This window comes from Coenobita brevimanus, chromosome 1, assembly GCF_032717465.1.
Source record: "Coenobita brevimanus isolate Jiangsu-jjx chromosome 1, ASM3271746v2, whole genome shotgun sequence".
In the NCBI taxonomy this organism is placed as follows: domain Eukaryota; kingdom Metazoa; phylum Arthropoda; class Malacostraca; order Decapoda; family Coenobitidae; genus Coenobita; species Coenobita brevimanus.
In genome coordinates, this window is record NC_136954.1 from 59,352,463 (window position 1) to 59,369,319 (window position 16,857).

The window sequence follows — 16,857 nt, forward strand, 5'->3', positions numbered from 1 at the left end:
TACCTCTCCTTCTTCCATTCCTTCTATCCACCTCTCCTTCATCTTCCTACCGTCATCTCATACGCCTTCCTCAGAATACTTCGGAGCTTTGTTCCTCCACCTTATTCTTGGCCAACCTCCTTTACCGACCCTATCAATTCCTTATGTTTCTCCTGCCTTGGTCTGCCTTTCCTTCCAACCACCCAACTCATAAATCACCTCTCTCTTAATTTTCACCTTTTTCCACACCACCTCGATCTCGGTTTACCTCCCCTTCATTCACCTACGCCACTCTCATGAGCCCTTCCTCATACACTTCACCATTTTGTTCTCTGTCTGCTTCTTCTTCTATCAGAGACCCTACTCTCATAATATATGTCTGTTTTTCATTTGTGTTTAACAGTGGATTTGTCTGTCTTTTTATCATCTCTCATTGTGTGTGTGTGTGTGTGTGTGTGTGTGTGTGTGTGTGTGTGTGTGTGTGTGTGTGTGTGTATGTGTGTGTGTGTGTGTGTGTGTGTATGTGTGTGTGTTTGCGTGTTTGTGTGTGTATCTATCTGTCTGTCTTATTGTCCTTCTATCTGTCTACCTTTATCGTTCTGTCTGTCCATCCATCCATCCATCCATCCATCCACAGCACGACTCCTTCATCCTTCACTTATTCTGTCACTGTCCTCTTCTTTAGCCCTGTTCTTCCACCCTGCCAACTCACAGCCCCTCCATCACATTCCTCCCCTCCATTTTCTCCACCTCTCCATCTTCCTCCAACTATTTTCCTCCCCCTCCCCTCCCTCCCCAGCTCTACGTCTTGGCAGTGGGATGGGCCTTGACCTTGAAGATGTAGGCCTAGCTAGGAGAGAGAGGGGGGGACAGGAGGGGAAGGAGTAGATGTAAAGAGGAAAGAGAGAGAGAAAGAGGAGGGAGGGGGGGGGAAGAGGGAGAGAAAGAGGTGAGGAGGGAGGGAAAGGAAGGGGAAAAGTGAGAAAGAGAGAGGAGGGAGAGGGAGAGCAAAAGAAGAGGGAGAGGGAGGGAGGAAAGAGGTGTGTGTTAGGCCTAAATGCTTTACGTCTTTAAGCTAGGACCCATAATTTTCTCTCTCTCTCTCTCTCTCTAAATTTCATCTAATCCCCTATAAACCGTCTGCCTCTGCCCCCCCTGCAGATTACATTGCGAAGTACGGATGTATAATGAAGGGATTTTTCGTTGACCCCCTCTAACCCTTCCATAACCTCTCTGTCTCTGTCTGCCTCTCATCCAACCCCCTATAAACCGTCTGCCTCTCCCTGCTGCAGACTACATCGCGAGGTACGGGCGTATGACGGAGGGGTTGGCGCGGCGTAAGTTCTGGCAAATCCTGTCGGCCGTCCAGTATTGCCACGACAGACACATCGTTCACAGAGACCTCAAGGTAAGATTAGGTCACCCAGAATTATGGACCAGAGATCAAGGTTAGGTCATTACTAGAGATCTCACAGCAAGGTTAGGTCGTTATTAAGTACCAGTAATCTCACTGCAAGGTTAGGTCACTCCTTGTAAAGTCCCAGATCTCAGGGTAAATATAGGTCACGCATAATATTCAGTAACAAGGGCTTCAAGGTCAGGTCAGGTCATTTATTCAGTAACAGACCTCAAGGTAAGGTTAGCCAGCGCCCAGTATAGAAGGAGATGAGGTTATCTAACTTCTCATTTTTACTACCTACTAATTCAGTGGGCAGTGTTCTGGGTTTAGAAATCTCCCAAATACCTTTCCTTGGTCGATTTATCCTTCCTATCACACCTTAATATCGTCCGAGAGGTAATTTTCTGTTGTAAACTAAATACAGTAATGGAATCCGGTGTTAATAATGATAAAATGAATAGCTACCATATTGAAGGAATCAGCAACTGTATTTCGGCTAAAGGTAGGTAAATTGATGCAGGATTTGTGGTTTTGGCTGTTGTTGTTAGTACGGATAGCTTTGTATGAGAGAGAGAGAGAGAAAGAGAGAGAGAGAGAGAAATATTAGAGCACTAGGCTACTGGATGTTGAACAAATTTGACTTGAAGTATTGGGAGTACTGGAAAGTTTTAAGGCCAGTACACCTTAAGTATTAGATATTAGAGTATTTGGGCACACCGTGAGGGTATTAGGGGGTGGGTAGTATTAGGTTATTGAGGTATTGGGTGTTAGGAGAACTGAGATATTAGGTACTGGGATATTATTTACTATTCGTTGCTGGGAGCCCGGTAGCGTTCGATTTTTGGGTAACTGGGATTTTATGTTTGGTATTGATGGTTGGTAGGATAAGTGTGTGTGTGTGTGTGTGTGTGTGTGTGTGTGTGTGTGTGTGTGTGTGTGTGTGTGTGCGTTTTAGTAATGTGCATTAGGCAAGCCGAGAATGTGTGTAGGGTGAATCGATTTGCCTGTCTGTTTGTTGATCTACCAGTCTGTACCTTGACAAATACAGTATCAGTATATGTATTTGTCACTGTTATTATCTGTTTGTCTATCTGTCTGTATTACCATATTATCTGTCTACCTCTCTGTCTATCCTCTCTATCTATCTATCAGTGTGTCTTTATATAGCCGTCTGTCTTTCAGTATATCTCTTTGTTTGTCTGTGCATATTCCTGTCTTTCTCACCAATTACATATCAAAATTGGTTAATCGATCGTGCATATGTTTGTCTGTCCCTGTATCTATCAGTCTATCTGTCTGTCTGTCTATCTGTCTGTCTGTCTGTCTGTCTGTCTGTCTGTCTGTCTGTCTCTCTCTCTCTCTCTCTCTCACCTGCATACACCCACACCCTCTTACTCACCCGCACGTGCAATGATAGGCTCTGACACACACACACACACACACACACACACACACACACACACACACACACACACACACACACACACACACACACACACACACACCTCCACCTTAATCCTCTCCAGCCAACACACACATGGACATACACACACATCCATTCACATACCTACATGGAGACACATACACGCACATGTAAACAGAAACAGTCCACAGCCTTGTAAGAACGTACACAAACGCCATTCATGGGTGTACAAAACATACAAATATTTTTACACATAATATATAGATACGTACACACATACCTGACATTCGTGAGCAGCTGTCGTCAGTACACACACACACACACACACACACACACACACACACACACACACACACACACACAAATATTCATCCTTACCAACCTAAACCGGCATCAGATATTACACACACACACACACACACACACACACACACACACACACACACACACACACTCATATTCATCCCTACCTGCCTAAACAGGCATCAGATATTGCACACACACACACACACACACACACACACACACACACACACACACACACACACACACACACACACACACACACACACACACACACAAATATTCCTCCGTACGTTCCTAAACAGACATCAGATATTACACACACACACACACACACACACACACACACACACACACACACACACACACACACACACACACACACACACACACACACACACACACACACACACACACTGACTCAGCACGCAACCCCAGCTTTGACGTCAGAGAGGCGGTCCAATGGGAGCGTGGAATCCCATTGACGTCACCACCCCTCAGCCAATGGGATCACAGCCATTTGTGACGTCATTTTACCCTTAGCCAATCAAAGGCTTTATTTTTGTGACTTCATTTTACCCTAGGCAGTAAGGAGCTTGGATTTTGTGACGTCACTGTATCCTTGGCCAATGGGAACACGGCCCTTTGTGACGTCATTAGCAGTGGCCAGTTAGGAGCGTGGATTTCGTGACGTCATTATAACCTTACGCAATTAAGAGCTGGGTTATTTTTTACGTAATTATAACCTCAATAGTTTACAGCATCGTTATTATGATGTCACTATAGCTTTAGCCAATTAACTCCTTAGATAATATGACGCCATTATAGCCATAGCCAATTAAGAGGTTTTTGTGACGTCATTAATTTTTTGTGACGTAATTTAGCCTTACCAAAACCCTTGAGTCTCGCTTAAAAATAAAAATCTCCGTTAGCCCTTTCAATACGATGACAGTCAGATATTGTTCTTTACTCCAGACGATTTTATTAAGGTGTGGAAAGAAGTGTCGTATTGAAGGGTTTATATAAAAGCAAATCCTGAGTCTGTTTTCAGTATTAAACTTCACTGCCATCTCTCTCTCTCTCTCTCTCTCTCTAGCCTTGTCTAACGCCTCCACTGCTGGAGGGCATGTCTTCAGTACAATAATCCTTCAGTGGCGGTAGTTGAGAGAGAGAGAGAGAGAGTTAACCTTGAATATAGATTAATGTGTGACGTCACGTAATTCATTCTGGCCACGTAATTCTTATCCATGAGGTTAGATTGATGTCAGAAACGTTTTATTATTTATTTGTGACGGGGATGAATAAAGAAAATGGTGTTGGCAGATGATAACACACACACACACACACACACACACACACACACACCTTCAGTCTGATGACGTAGTTTTCCTATGTATTCGTGCTGCTTCCAGTTGAATAAAATCGTCTGACAGCAACAAGAATAGGAGGAGGAGGAGAGAAGGAGGAGGAGGGGGGAGAATGATGATAATGAAGAGGAGGGGGAGGAGTTGGAGGAAGAGCAGATGATGTGATAATGATGATAATAATAATAATGATAATCATAATAATGATAATAATAATAATAATCATAATAATAATAATAATAATAATAATAGGAAGAAGACAAAAACAAATGAAAAAAGAAGTCGCAGTCGAAATGGTTCACCCCTTGATTTCGGTGATGTCTTTTCGTAGTTCATTCCTGCTACTTACAGACGATTTTATTTAGCTTAGGGAAATCCTCTCGTACTGAAGCGGACGAATAAGGCTGTATCAAACCCTTTCAACTGGTTTAAGTCTCTCTGAAGCTGGGTAAAATCATCTAGTAATACCAAGAATGCATATTAGACGTCAGTGTAAAAAAGTGGTTAATGTCCAGTAACGCAGGTGTTCATCTCGTGACGTCACCTAATCCCAAGCCAATGAGGTTAGCCTTCATGACGTCATCCGAGTCTGCTCCAGTGGTGTTCCTTTTCTGGGGAGCACTTTCTTTTAAGCTCAGTACAGTAACTTTATTTTTTTTATTTTTATTGTGATGACGTCTTTTTCTCCTTTATTCTTGCTAGATATACTGTACCCTTCAATTTCCCCTTCACTTTTAGAGCCGAGCCTTTAGTTGGATAAAAATCATCTGGTACTAACAAAAATAAATCATTCGTCATTTTATTCAGCGGGTTAACAAATCACAGAGACGAAATTTTGACGTCATTCGATCCTGATTCAAAGGTGGTGCGAGCCTTCCACGTGTTTGATATACTGGTGGGAGGAGCTGCTTGTGACGTCACGTGATGTAAAGTCAATCACGCGGTCGTCTTCATATGTTTGAAATTTGGACCGAGACAGAGTGAAGGAGTCAGTGACGTCATCTGTCACGTGTTTGAAATAGGGAAGGAGCTGCTTGTGACGTCTTGTGATTCTAAGCCAGATGTTACGCCGGATTCCACGTGTTTCAAATGTCAGCAAATCGAGGGAGAGCTGCTTGTGACGTAATTTGATCCTGAGTCAGTCACGACGCGAGTTTGCCGTGTGTCTGAAGTCTTAGTCAACCAAGAAAAGAGTTGCTTGTGACGTGATTTGATCTTGAGCCAATCCGGACTCAAGCTGGCCATGTGTTTGAAAATCTGGACCAATGAGGGGAAGGGGAGCCTGTGACGTCACGCGGTTCCAGCCAGTGAGTGGGGGCGTAATCGAGATATTTACATGACGTCATCGGGGTCGTAAGTTACCCCGAGAGGGATGGAGGGGAAAGGAAGGGGTAAGGAGGGGGAGGGGAGGAGAGGAGGAAAGAAAAGTTATAGATATTAAGTAGAAGCAAGGAGGGGAGGAGGGAAGATTAAAGGAATTAGCTATAGAAATTGAGTTGAAACAAGAAGAAAAGGAAGGAGGGAGAGAGGATGAAGGGATGAAGGAAAGGAAGGAGCTAGATATTGAGACTGAGTTAAAATAAGAAGGAAGAAAGAAGCACAATATTGTAGAAAGAATGGAAGAACAAAGACAGGAAGGAGAGGAGTGAATAAGGAAGACAAAAGTTATTTAAAAAAGTGAAAGAAACCAAGAAAGTGCAGAAGAGAGGAGAAAGAAAGAAAGAAATATAAAGAAAAAAAATGATCCAGATGAAGACCAGAATAAAAAAAGAGATGAAATAAAGGAGAAAGAAATAGACAAAATGCAAGAAAAATAGGAATATATATATATATATATATATATATATATATATATATATATATATATATATATATATATATAAGAGAGAGAGAGAGGGGGGGGTGAGGATAACTGAAGAAAGAAAGAAATAGGAAGGAAGGGTGTATGACGTCATGTTAAGGTGAAGCCACACAAAGCCGCCTACATATAATTAGTTGCAGTGGTTGTGGTAGTAGTAGTAGTGACTGTGGATGTAGTAGTAGTATAGTAGTAGTAGTAGTAGCAGTGTAATAGTAGTAGAAGGAGGAGGAGGAAGTAGACTTGTAGCAGTAGTAATGAAAATGATATAGCACAGTATTAGATACTGTAAAATGTAAAATAATGATATTTAATTTAAGGTAATGTATAAGATAACAAAATTGATAATAGGCCTATTTTGATATTAATGCTGTTCTAGTAATGGTCAAGGTTCAGAAGGATGCTGAAAATAGTGGTAGTAGTTGTCGTAGTAGCAGCAGTTGTAGTGAAGATATCGGAGATAATGAGAATAGCGATGAAAATACGAATATAATCATAAAAAATCCGTGGCTTTTAATCTAAGCCACTCCCCCTGGCCACTCATTGGTCGGCTCGCCCCACTCCCAGCCAATCACAGCGCTTTGTTCGTGACGTCACAGTAACCCTCGATTTTTTTTTTCTTTGCATAGCGTATTCCTTATTTGTAACTGCATTTGTAGCCAGATTACGTTTGTAACTGTTTTTACTGACGAGATTTTCGTATACTGGACGTTTTTATTACTCTTTTGTTCATATTAATTCTCGTTTTTGTACTGTAGTATAGTGATTTTTTTTTTTTACTTTATATGTAATGTTACAACAACTACTGCTACTACTAAAGTCTCTCTCTCTCTCTCTCTCTCTCTCTCTCTCTCTCTCTCTCACACACACACACACACACACACACACACACACACACACACACACATTAACTGCAAATTATATTCCACCTGTGTGAAATACCTTTAATCGGCGATGACTCACCTAACATTGACCCACATATGGGTTGAATGGTGTGTGTGTGTGTGTTTGTATGTATGTTATTAACGATACATGAATAATAAACACGAATTAGTTATCCGTGTATCTAAATTCTGTCTCTGTCTGTCTGTCTGTCTGTCTGTCTGTCTCTCTCATTTCGTGCATCTGCTTAACTATTCATTTATCAGTCTATACGTATCATCTGTTTATCTTTCTATATGTGATTATCTGTCAGTCTGTTTCTCTCTCTGTCTGTCTCTATCAGTCAGTTCGTCTGTCTGTTTATCCTTGTCTGTCTGTATGTCTATCCATTCATATATCTATCTGCCCACCTGTCTACATGTCTGTTTGTCGCTGTCCGTTTATCTATCTACCTTTCTATATCTATATATGTATCTATCTGTCTATCTATTACCACTCTCAGGCGCCCTAACACATGCAATTCTCCAGTCCATCGTTCTCGATCTTCATCTCCGTATTCTGCGGTCGTCATGAGAGAGAGAGAGAGAGAGAGAGAGAGAGAGAGAGAGAGAGGAAGGGAGGGAGAGAGGAAGGTAATGAACAGGTACTTTCTCTCTCTCTCTCTCTCTCTCTCTCTCTCTCTCCACATAATCTTGGCTGTAGGCTCCACCAATCACAGCCCTCCTACACGTTTCAGTTGGACCAATAGCATGCCGAGTTTGTGATGACGTCAGCGGGGGTCAAAAAGTGGGGGAAGGGGTCATGGGGAAGGGGGAATGGGAAGGAGAGGGGAAGGGGGTAGAATAGGTGAGGGGAGAAGGAGGAGGGGGAGGGAGAGGGGGAGGGGGAGGAGGTAGAATGGGGGAAAGGAGGGAGAGGACGGAATGGGTAGAGTAGGGTAAAGGAAAGGGAGGGGGAGGGGGAGAGACAGTAGGGGGAGGTAGAATAGGAAGGGAGACGATGGAAGGGGGTGAATAGGGAAGGGGAAGTGGGGAGGAAAGAGGAAGGTGGAAGGGAAAGGGTGGGAGGTGAAGAAGGAGGGGGTGATGGAGGAGGGAGGGATGATAGGGCGAAGGAAAGGCAGGGGAGAAAGATTGGAGAGAGAAAAGGGTGGGAGGCATAAACTGAGGCAGAGGAGGGGGTAAAGAGAAAGAGGGGGATGGAGAAGAGAGGAAAGGGGAGGGAGAGGAGGGTGAGAATTGGGAGTAGGAGTCAAAATAGGAGAGAAGGAAGGAACAACGAGAGAGAGAGAGAGAGAGAGAGAGAGAGAAATGGAATAGGTAAGATAGGGACTGAAAGGCAGGTACGGAGGGACAGAAGCGAGGGAGAGGAGGAGGAAGAGGCATCCTCGTACTGAAGGGGTTAATGAAGGGCGTATCTAATCCCCCATTTCTATATCTTTCTTAAGATGCATAAAATCGTCTGTTCTCACTCCTAAGCTGAATGAAATCGTCTGTTCTCACTCCTAAGCTGAGTGAAATCGTCTGTTCTCACTTTTCTAAGCTGAATTAAATCGCCTGTTCTCACTTTTCCTAAGCTGAATGAAATCGTCTGTTCTCACTTTCCTAAGCTGAATGAAATCGTCTGTTCTCACTTTCCTAAGCTGAATGAAATCGTCTGTTCTCATTCCTAAGCTGAATGAAATCGTCTGTTCTCACTCTCCTAAGCTGAATGAAATCGTCTGTTCTCACTCCCCTAAGCTGAATGAAATTGTCTGTTCTCACTCTCCTAAGCTGAATGAAATCGTCTGTTCTCACTCCCCTAAGCTGAATGAAATCGTCTGTCCTCACTCTTAAGCTGAATGAAATCGTTTGTTCTCTCCCAAGCTGAATGAAATCGTCTGTTCTCACTCTTTTAAGCTGAATAGAATCGTCTGTTCTCACTCTCCTAAGCTGAATAAAATCGTCTTTGTGAATCTCGTAAGCTGAAAAAAAAAATTTGTTCCTATTCTTTTTTAAGCTGAGGGAAGAGAGCAGAGAAGGAAGGGAACGAGGGAAGGGAGGGAAGGAAGAAAAGAGAAGGAAGCAAGGAGGGGGGGAGGGAAAGAGAGAGAGAGAGGGGAGGAGGGTGAAATTGGAGGAAAGGAGAGAAAAAGTAAGGTAGGAAGAAAGGGAGGATGTGAAACGAAGAGAGGGGGAAGGGAGATGGTTTAGGGAAGGGGGTGGTTAGGAAGAGTAGAAGAGGTAGGAGGAAGAAAGTAAGAAGGAGAAGGGAGAGAACGTGAGGTGGAGGGGGTAGGAAAGAAGTGACGTGAGGGAAGAGGAGAGGGAGAGGAGTGGAGAAGAGGGAGTAGGGACAGAGCGACAAAGGAGGGAGTGAAGGGGAGGAGAGGAGAGGAGAGGCAGAAAGGGGGAAATGGGAAGGAGGAATAATTTGGGAATGGGAGGGAAGGAAGAAAGAACACAGAGAGAGAGAGAGAGAGAGGAAGGGAGAGAGAGAGAGAAACAACAACAAAAAAGCTAAGGAAGGGAGAGGACAGGGAGGGGGGAAGATAGATGATGGAAGGGAGAAATAATTTGAGGAGGAAAGGGGGGGAGGGGAAAGAAGAGACACAAGGGAGAAGTGAAGGAGGGAGAGAGGGGATAAGCAGAGGGAGAAGCGAAGGAGAGGACAGTGGGGAGGGAGGGGGAGAAGAGGCACAGGGGAGTGAAGGAGGGGGACTGGGAGAGCAGGAACAGAGGAAGGATGTGAAGGGAGGAGAGGGGGGAGGGGAGGAAAGGTTGGAGGCGAAGGGGGTGACGTAGGAGAGAGGGGAAGGAAGGGGGAAGGGGAGGAGAAGAAAGAAAGAAACAGAGGATAGGAGTGAGGGAGGGGAGGGGAGGAAGAAGCATAGGAGGGAAGGAGGGAGAAGACACAGGGGAGGGGGAGGAGTAGGAGGACCAGTGAAAGGATGTAATAGAGGGGGGGCGGATGGAGGAGAGGTAGGAGGTGAAGGGGGTGGCATAAGCGGAGGAGGGGAGGGGGAGAAGGAAGGGGAGAGGGAGGGTAGGAGTGATGACGTCAAAGGTAGAAGCCACGCTCACTGTAAAGAAGGACTCTTGTCACGGAATTATTATAACTACCACAATTATTCATACATTCACCACAATTACTCATACATGATCACAAGCCACCACAGTCATTTACAACCATTATTAACGTGTTACATAAATTTAACTACCACATTTACTAATACATTTATTTCAGGTCAGCGCGAAGCTTTGCTACCATCATTTACCTTTACCATTGGTGCTGGAGAGGGACACCTTCGCGCGGTGACACTGATATAGCTGAGCGGCTTTGCTGCCTCATTATGCAAACGCCCCTCAACTCCGCTCCTTCCCCTCATCTCCTGAAGGGTGATGATGGACTGCAGGAGGAGAGGCAACTTCAGCCAGCAGTCTACTGGGTTCACATTCTCATAAACATGAGGTTACAGCAACAGTTATAGACTACTAATACTAATACCATTAAAGTAACATCAATTACTACCATTATATATCACAGTCATTACAGGCCTAGGGTACGTCACACTTTTATTTACTATTAGAAATCTTGTTCCTCGTTTATTGCCTTTAATTCGGTGACGTATTTTTAAAAAGTTTATTCTTCTTATCTGCAGACGATTATGTTCAGATTAGAAATGAGATTATGAACTAGACGGATTACCAAAAACATACATTTACCCCTTCTTTATTAGGTTGCTGTCGGAAGTTGAATTATATAGCTTGAATTTTGTTTCTTTTTTCTTGGGGGGCTTCTAGCATTTGGTGCCTTCATGATTACATGAAAAAATAAACTAAGAAGGGATGTCGTTGAATTGAGAGAATTTACATTAATGTTCCCCTTTTTACTTTCACGTGACATAAAACTGCAGTTCTCCATCTTGAATTCGGAGTTGTAAAAGTAGATTAACACTGGAATATGGTGCCACTCGCCTTGGAAGGGATGTAGAGTCACAACATTATCTTTTTCTCCCACTGAACTACGTAAAATCATTCGCAAACAGACGAAAATGTTGACCAAGTGAAAGTAAATGAGTGTAATTCCTTCACACCGAGAGGCCATTTCCTAAGCTGAATAAAATTGTTAGGAGGCAGCAAAAATAAACTGTAATAAATGTGAGATGGGGAAGATGTAGTCATAGCACAGTCTTTTTCTCTCACTGAACTACTTAAAATAAACTGCAAAAGGACGAAAATCTGGACTAAATTAAAGAGTGTAATTCCTTGAGCCCCAGAGGCCATTTCCTAAACTGAATACAATCGTCGTGAGCCAGCAAGAGTAAGTTGTAATAAATGTGGTAGGACCGGGGTTAAGGCTTAAAGTTTATGGACGAATCAGAGGCCAGACCCAGGCGTGACGTCACCAGGGTAGGACGTGTGACTGACGGGACTGACATCGGTTTTGCATGAAATCATTATTCATTTCTTAGGTTTCAGAATTTTCATTTTTTATTTTTTTTCCTTTTTCCCTTTTTTTTTCATTTCCTCCTTTCTTTGTTTTCTACATTTCATTCTTTTCTTTCTTTTCTTTTTTTCTTTTTCCTTTTAAATCTGCGTCTGTCATTGTGTTACATATCCCAGAGTTCACGAGAGAGAGAGAGAGAGAGAGAGAGAGAGAGAAATCTTTCAGTTCGATGACGTCTTTGTTTATTGTATTCTTGTTTCAGTTAGACGTTTTTATTTAGCCTGTAACACCCCCATACTATAATCATTTTGTTCTCATCTGGGCCACTCCTAGAGCTTGAATACTAAGTCGTGCTTGTAATTCGATGGGTTTTAAATATGAGGTCGAAACGAATCTCCATGGTTACTAGTTAAATTAGTCCTACAGTCAACACTCAGCTGAAAGGGATGAGGGGTCTTTGCCAGGTATAGGGATCAATGGAGGGGATATCTAACGCCTTCAGTTCAAATAATCTCCCAAAAGCTGAATAAATCGTCTGGAGATAGGATGCGTAAAACAGAAAGAAAAAAAGACTGTGTTAATGAAGGAATTGACACTTCCCTTTTTCTGCCATTTATGAGAGTTGGTGGCGGGAGAAACTTTTTTTTTTTTTTTTTTATGAGAACTTTGACCGAAAATGAGAGAGACTTTGGGCCAGTAGTGTGGGAATTGAAAGGCTTGTCAGATTTGAAAAGCTCGTGGAAATTTATAGGTTTGTGGGAATTTTAAGACTTGGAAATTTAGAGATTTCTGGGAAATTAAATGCCTTTATGAATGTAAAGGGTTACTGGAATTTAAAGGGGTGCGGGAATTTAAATGCTCCCAAGAATTAAAGACTTATGGGAATTTAAAGGCTTCCGAGAATTCAGGACCTTTGGGAATTTAAAGGCTTTAGCAATTTTAATGCTTCCGAGAATTTAAAGGCTTAGGAGAATTTTAAGGCTTACGAGAATTGAAAGGCTTTTGGAAATTTAAAGACTTCTGGGAATTTACATGCATCTGAGGATTTAAACGCTTGTGGAAATTTAAGGTTTATTGGAATTTAAAGGCCTTTGGGAATTTAAAGGCCTCTGAGAATTAAAAGGTATGGGAATTAAAAGGCCTCTGAGAATTTAAAGGCCTCTGGGAATTTAAAGGCTTCTCGGGATTTCAACGCATGTGTCCTAACCTCGTGATCTTACGCATCGAAGGGAGTTATTTGGGTCTGGCGGTTTGGAAGGGTCAGAGGTCAGCCTAGTAATGTAAGTTTTATTTTTACTAAGCCGTATGGAAATGTGTATGTAAGTAAAGTCAATACATAAGTGTTTATGTAAGTAGGTATGTAAGAGTTCATGTATTAATGTAAGTAGATGAGTCATTATGTAAATACTCAAGTCAGTATTTATGTAAGTACTGTAGGTAAGTTTGTAAGTCAGTATGTAAATGTTAAGCCAGTATGTAAGTAAGTCATTATGTAAGTAGGTTAGTCAGCATATAAGAAGTTAAATGAGTGTGTAAGTATATAAGTAGGAAAGTCAGTATGTATGTCAATAGGTAAATATGCAAGCAAGCAAGGCAACTCACAAACATGTGATTACTGAAAGTTGAGAGAGAGAGAGAGAGAGAGAGAGAGAGAGAGACACAGACAGACAGACAGACAGACAGAGAATGTGCGTGTGTGATTTAAAGCTTAAGAGAAAGACATGCACACACAACAGAAGTAGTTGCATGTAGTAGCATTACACACACACACACACACACACACACACACACACACACACACATCTCTCTCTCTCTCTCTCTCTCTCTCTCTCTCGCAATTTGAGGGATAAACCTGCACTCAGTGTCTTAACTCCTCTTTCCTCCCCTCCCTTCCTTCCTCCCTTCCTTCCTTCTTTCCTCCCTCCCTCCCTTTCTTCCTTCTTTCCTCCCTCCCTCCCTCCCTCCCTCCCTCCTTCCTTCTTTCCTTGTTTCCTTCCTTCCTTCCATTCTTCCCTCCCATTTCATTCTCCTTCCTTCCTTTCCTCCCTCCCATTTCATTCTCCTTCCTTCCTTCCTTCATTTCTCTCTCCCTCCTTTATTATTTTCTTTTTTTTCTCTTTCCCTCCTCCATTCCATCCTTCCTTCATATTTCTCTCTCTCCATTTTTCCCCACGTCTTTAATGCTTTTCTTTTTCATTTGTCCATCCATACTTTCTACATCTCACTTCTTGATCTCCCTCCTCCTCCTCCTCCTCCTCCTCTTCCTCCTCCCAACTGTCTCTCCCCCTTTCTTCGTGTTCCCCCATCCTCTCCCTTCTTTCCTCCCCTCTCCCTTCCCTCTCTTCTCCCAGCCCTTTCTTCACCTAATCTTTCTTCCCTTCCTCTTGCTTCCTTCTCTCCCTCCCCTTCTCCTTCCCTTCCTTCTTCCTCTCCTTCCCCTTTCTTCTCCCTCTTTTCCATTCCTTCCCATCCTTTCCCCTCCTCTCTTTTTCTTTTCTCTCTTCTGCGCTCACTTTCTCTTTTCTTTCTTTCTTCTCCATTCCTTCTTGTCCCCCGGCATGATTCTCTTGCCGCCTCTCCCTCTCTCTCTCTCTCTCTCTCTCTCTCTCTCTCCTCTCACTGTTCTTTCTCCTTCCGCCTCCCTTTCCTTCTACCATCACTCTCTTCCTCCCTTCTCCTCCTCCCTCTCTCCTTCCCTCCCCCCTTCATTCCTGACACAAGACGCCATAACTCCTTCATGATGCCTCAGCCAATGGGAGGCCTGGATTTCCGTGACGTCACATCCTCTCAGCCAGTCAGCTTCCTTTATATCCTATGACGTAATCTGAGCCTGTATTATGACTCGAAATGACGTCATACTCTCCAGTAATCAATTTCTTCGATTTTCATGACGTCACACTTTCTTTGCCCGTTCTGTTAAGGTTTCATGACGTCACGCCTCTTTAGCCAATCCAGTCATAGCATTCATTGATCCCTCCACTACGAGACATCTTTTCTAAGTTTAAAAAATAGCTTGGTAAGAGAAAAAAAAATGAAAAGAAACAAAAAATGAAGATGTTTTGTGATTGAAAGGCTAAACCAATCAAATTCATCGTTACCCATGACGACACCCATTCTTAACCAATCAGTTGTTGTTTCGGTTTCCATATCGTGATCTAGGTCTCGATGACGTCATACCATCTCAGCTATTAACGGGATTCGATTTTTGTGACGTCAGAGCTTACCCAATGAGAGCCTCCCCTTCCCTTATCACTGTCCCTTCGTAATCAGTCAGTTTCTTCGATTTCCCAAGATAATAAAGCCCGGGTGACGTCATACCATCTCATCCAATCACGATATTCGACTTTTGGTGACGTCATAACCTCTCGGCCAATCAGTGAGCACGTAGTCCTCCGTGTTTTGGTGACCAGCCAATCGCGTGACAGGTGAGGCGTGACGTCATCGTGATCGTGAGTGTGACGTCAGCGCACACGAAAGCCAGCTGATTACGGTCATATGGTGTAGGTGTGGCATTGATTGTGTGTGTGCGAGAAATCTTGTGTTTGGCATTGATTTTGTGTGTGTGTGTGTGTGTGTGTGTGTGTGTGTGTGTGTGTGTGTGTGTGTGTACACCAGAGCAATCTTGTTTGGGGCTGTTTTGACATCGATTTTGTGTGTGTGTGTGTGTGTGTGTGTGTGTGTGTGTGTGTGTGTATGTAATCTTGTTTTGGCTGTTTTGGCATTGATTTGTGTGTGTGTGTGTGTGTGTGTGTGTGTGTGTGTGTGTACACCAGAGCAATCTTGTTTGGGGCTGTTTTGACATCGATTTTGTGTGTGTGTGTGTGTGTGTGTGTGTGTGTGTGTGTGTGTGTGTGTGTGTGTGTGTGTAATCTTGTTTTGGCTGTTTTGGCATTGATTTGTGTGTGTGTGTGTGTGTGTGTGTGTGTGTGTGTGTGTGTGTGTGTGTGTGTGTGTGTTTGTATGTATGTGTGTGTGTATGTAATCTTGTTTTGGCTGTTTTGGCATTGATTGTGTGTGTGTGTGTGTGTGTGTGTGTGTGTGTGTGTGTGTGTGTGCGCGCGCGTGTGTGAGTGTGTGTGTGTGTGTGTGTGTGTGTGTGTGTGTGTGTGTGTGTGTGTGTAATCTTGTTTTGGCTGTTTTGGCATTGATTTTGTGTGTTAGAGAGAGAGAGAGAGAGAGAGAGAGAGAGAGAGAGACAGACAGACAGACACACAGACACACAGACAGACACAGACAGAGAGGGAGAGACATAGACTAACAGACAAACGGAGCGTGTGCATGTCCGTGTATGTGTGTATGTATGTGCGAGTATGCTGGTATTCATGCACATCCGTCATAAACACGCCTGCTACACACTCACACAATCTTCAACACTAATAAAGCTTTAAATATATAGCCTGGTATCACAAAATATATATACAGTAGGCATGGTTGTTCCGGGGTCGATAAGGAAAAAAAAAAAAAAGTAAGTGAAATCTGGCAGGCTGGCACCGTAGTGTTTTGGACTCACACACACACACACACACACACACACACACACACACACACACACACACACACACACACACACACACACACACACACACACACACACACATTCTCTCTCTCTCTCTCCCTCTAGTGTACCTACAGATGGAGCGTTATATAGACTGGTGATTCAGCATTTAATTGTTGTACCTTGAATTCTTCTATACATTGACCTAAGTTAGTTATTGCCGCTACCATCAACATAGATAGATTGGTAAATACATAGATGATAGATAGATAGATATAACGTAAGGTAAAACAATGAAATGCTCTAATTTTTTCTGTTTATTTTTCAGGCTGAGAACTTGCTAATGGACGCTCACATGAACATCAAGATCGCCGACTGGGGCTTCAGCAACTACTTCACGCCCAACGACACCCTTACTACCTGGTGTGGGTCGCCCCCGTACGCCGCGCCTGAGGTCTTCGAGGGAAAGAAGTACATCGGCCCCGAGATTGACGTCTGGGTCAGTGGGATGTGGTGCTCCGGGGGTGTTTTGGGGTGATTGATGTGTGTTGAGGTCAGAGTAGTGAGGAATGGTTGAACTAGGAATGAATTAAATATGTAAATGCACTACCACACGTCACACTACCCATTATCACACTGCACACTACCATACATCACACACACACACACACACACACACACACACACACACACACACACACACATACACACACACACATACACACA

General features: G+C 43.3%; 1 protein-coding gene across 1 annotated transcript in view; it reads left to right on the top strand.

Annotated features, from left to right (window-relative positions):
* LOC145399261 (serine/threonine-protein kinase SIK1-like) overlaps positions 1 to 16,857 on the top strand; it is a 102,816-nt gene that overhangs the window by 59,626 nt on the left and 26,333 nt on the right. The window contains exons 4-5 of the mRNA XM_080271957.1: positions 1,272 to 1,387; positions 16,460 to 16,630. Coding sequence (XP_080128083.1) covers positions 1,272 to 1,387; positions 16,460 to 16,630 — 287 coding nt within the window. The remainder of the gene's footprint in view (positions 1 to 1,271; positions 1,388 to 16,459; positions 16,631 to 16,857) is intronic.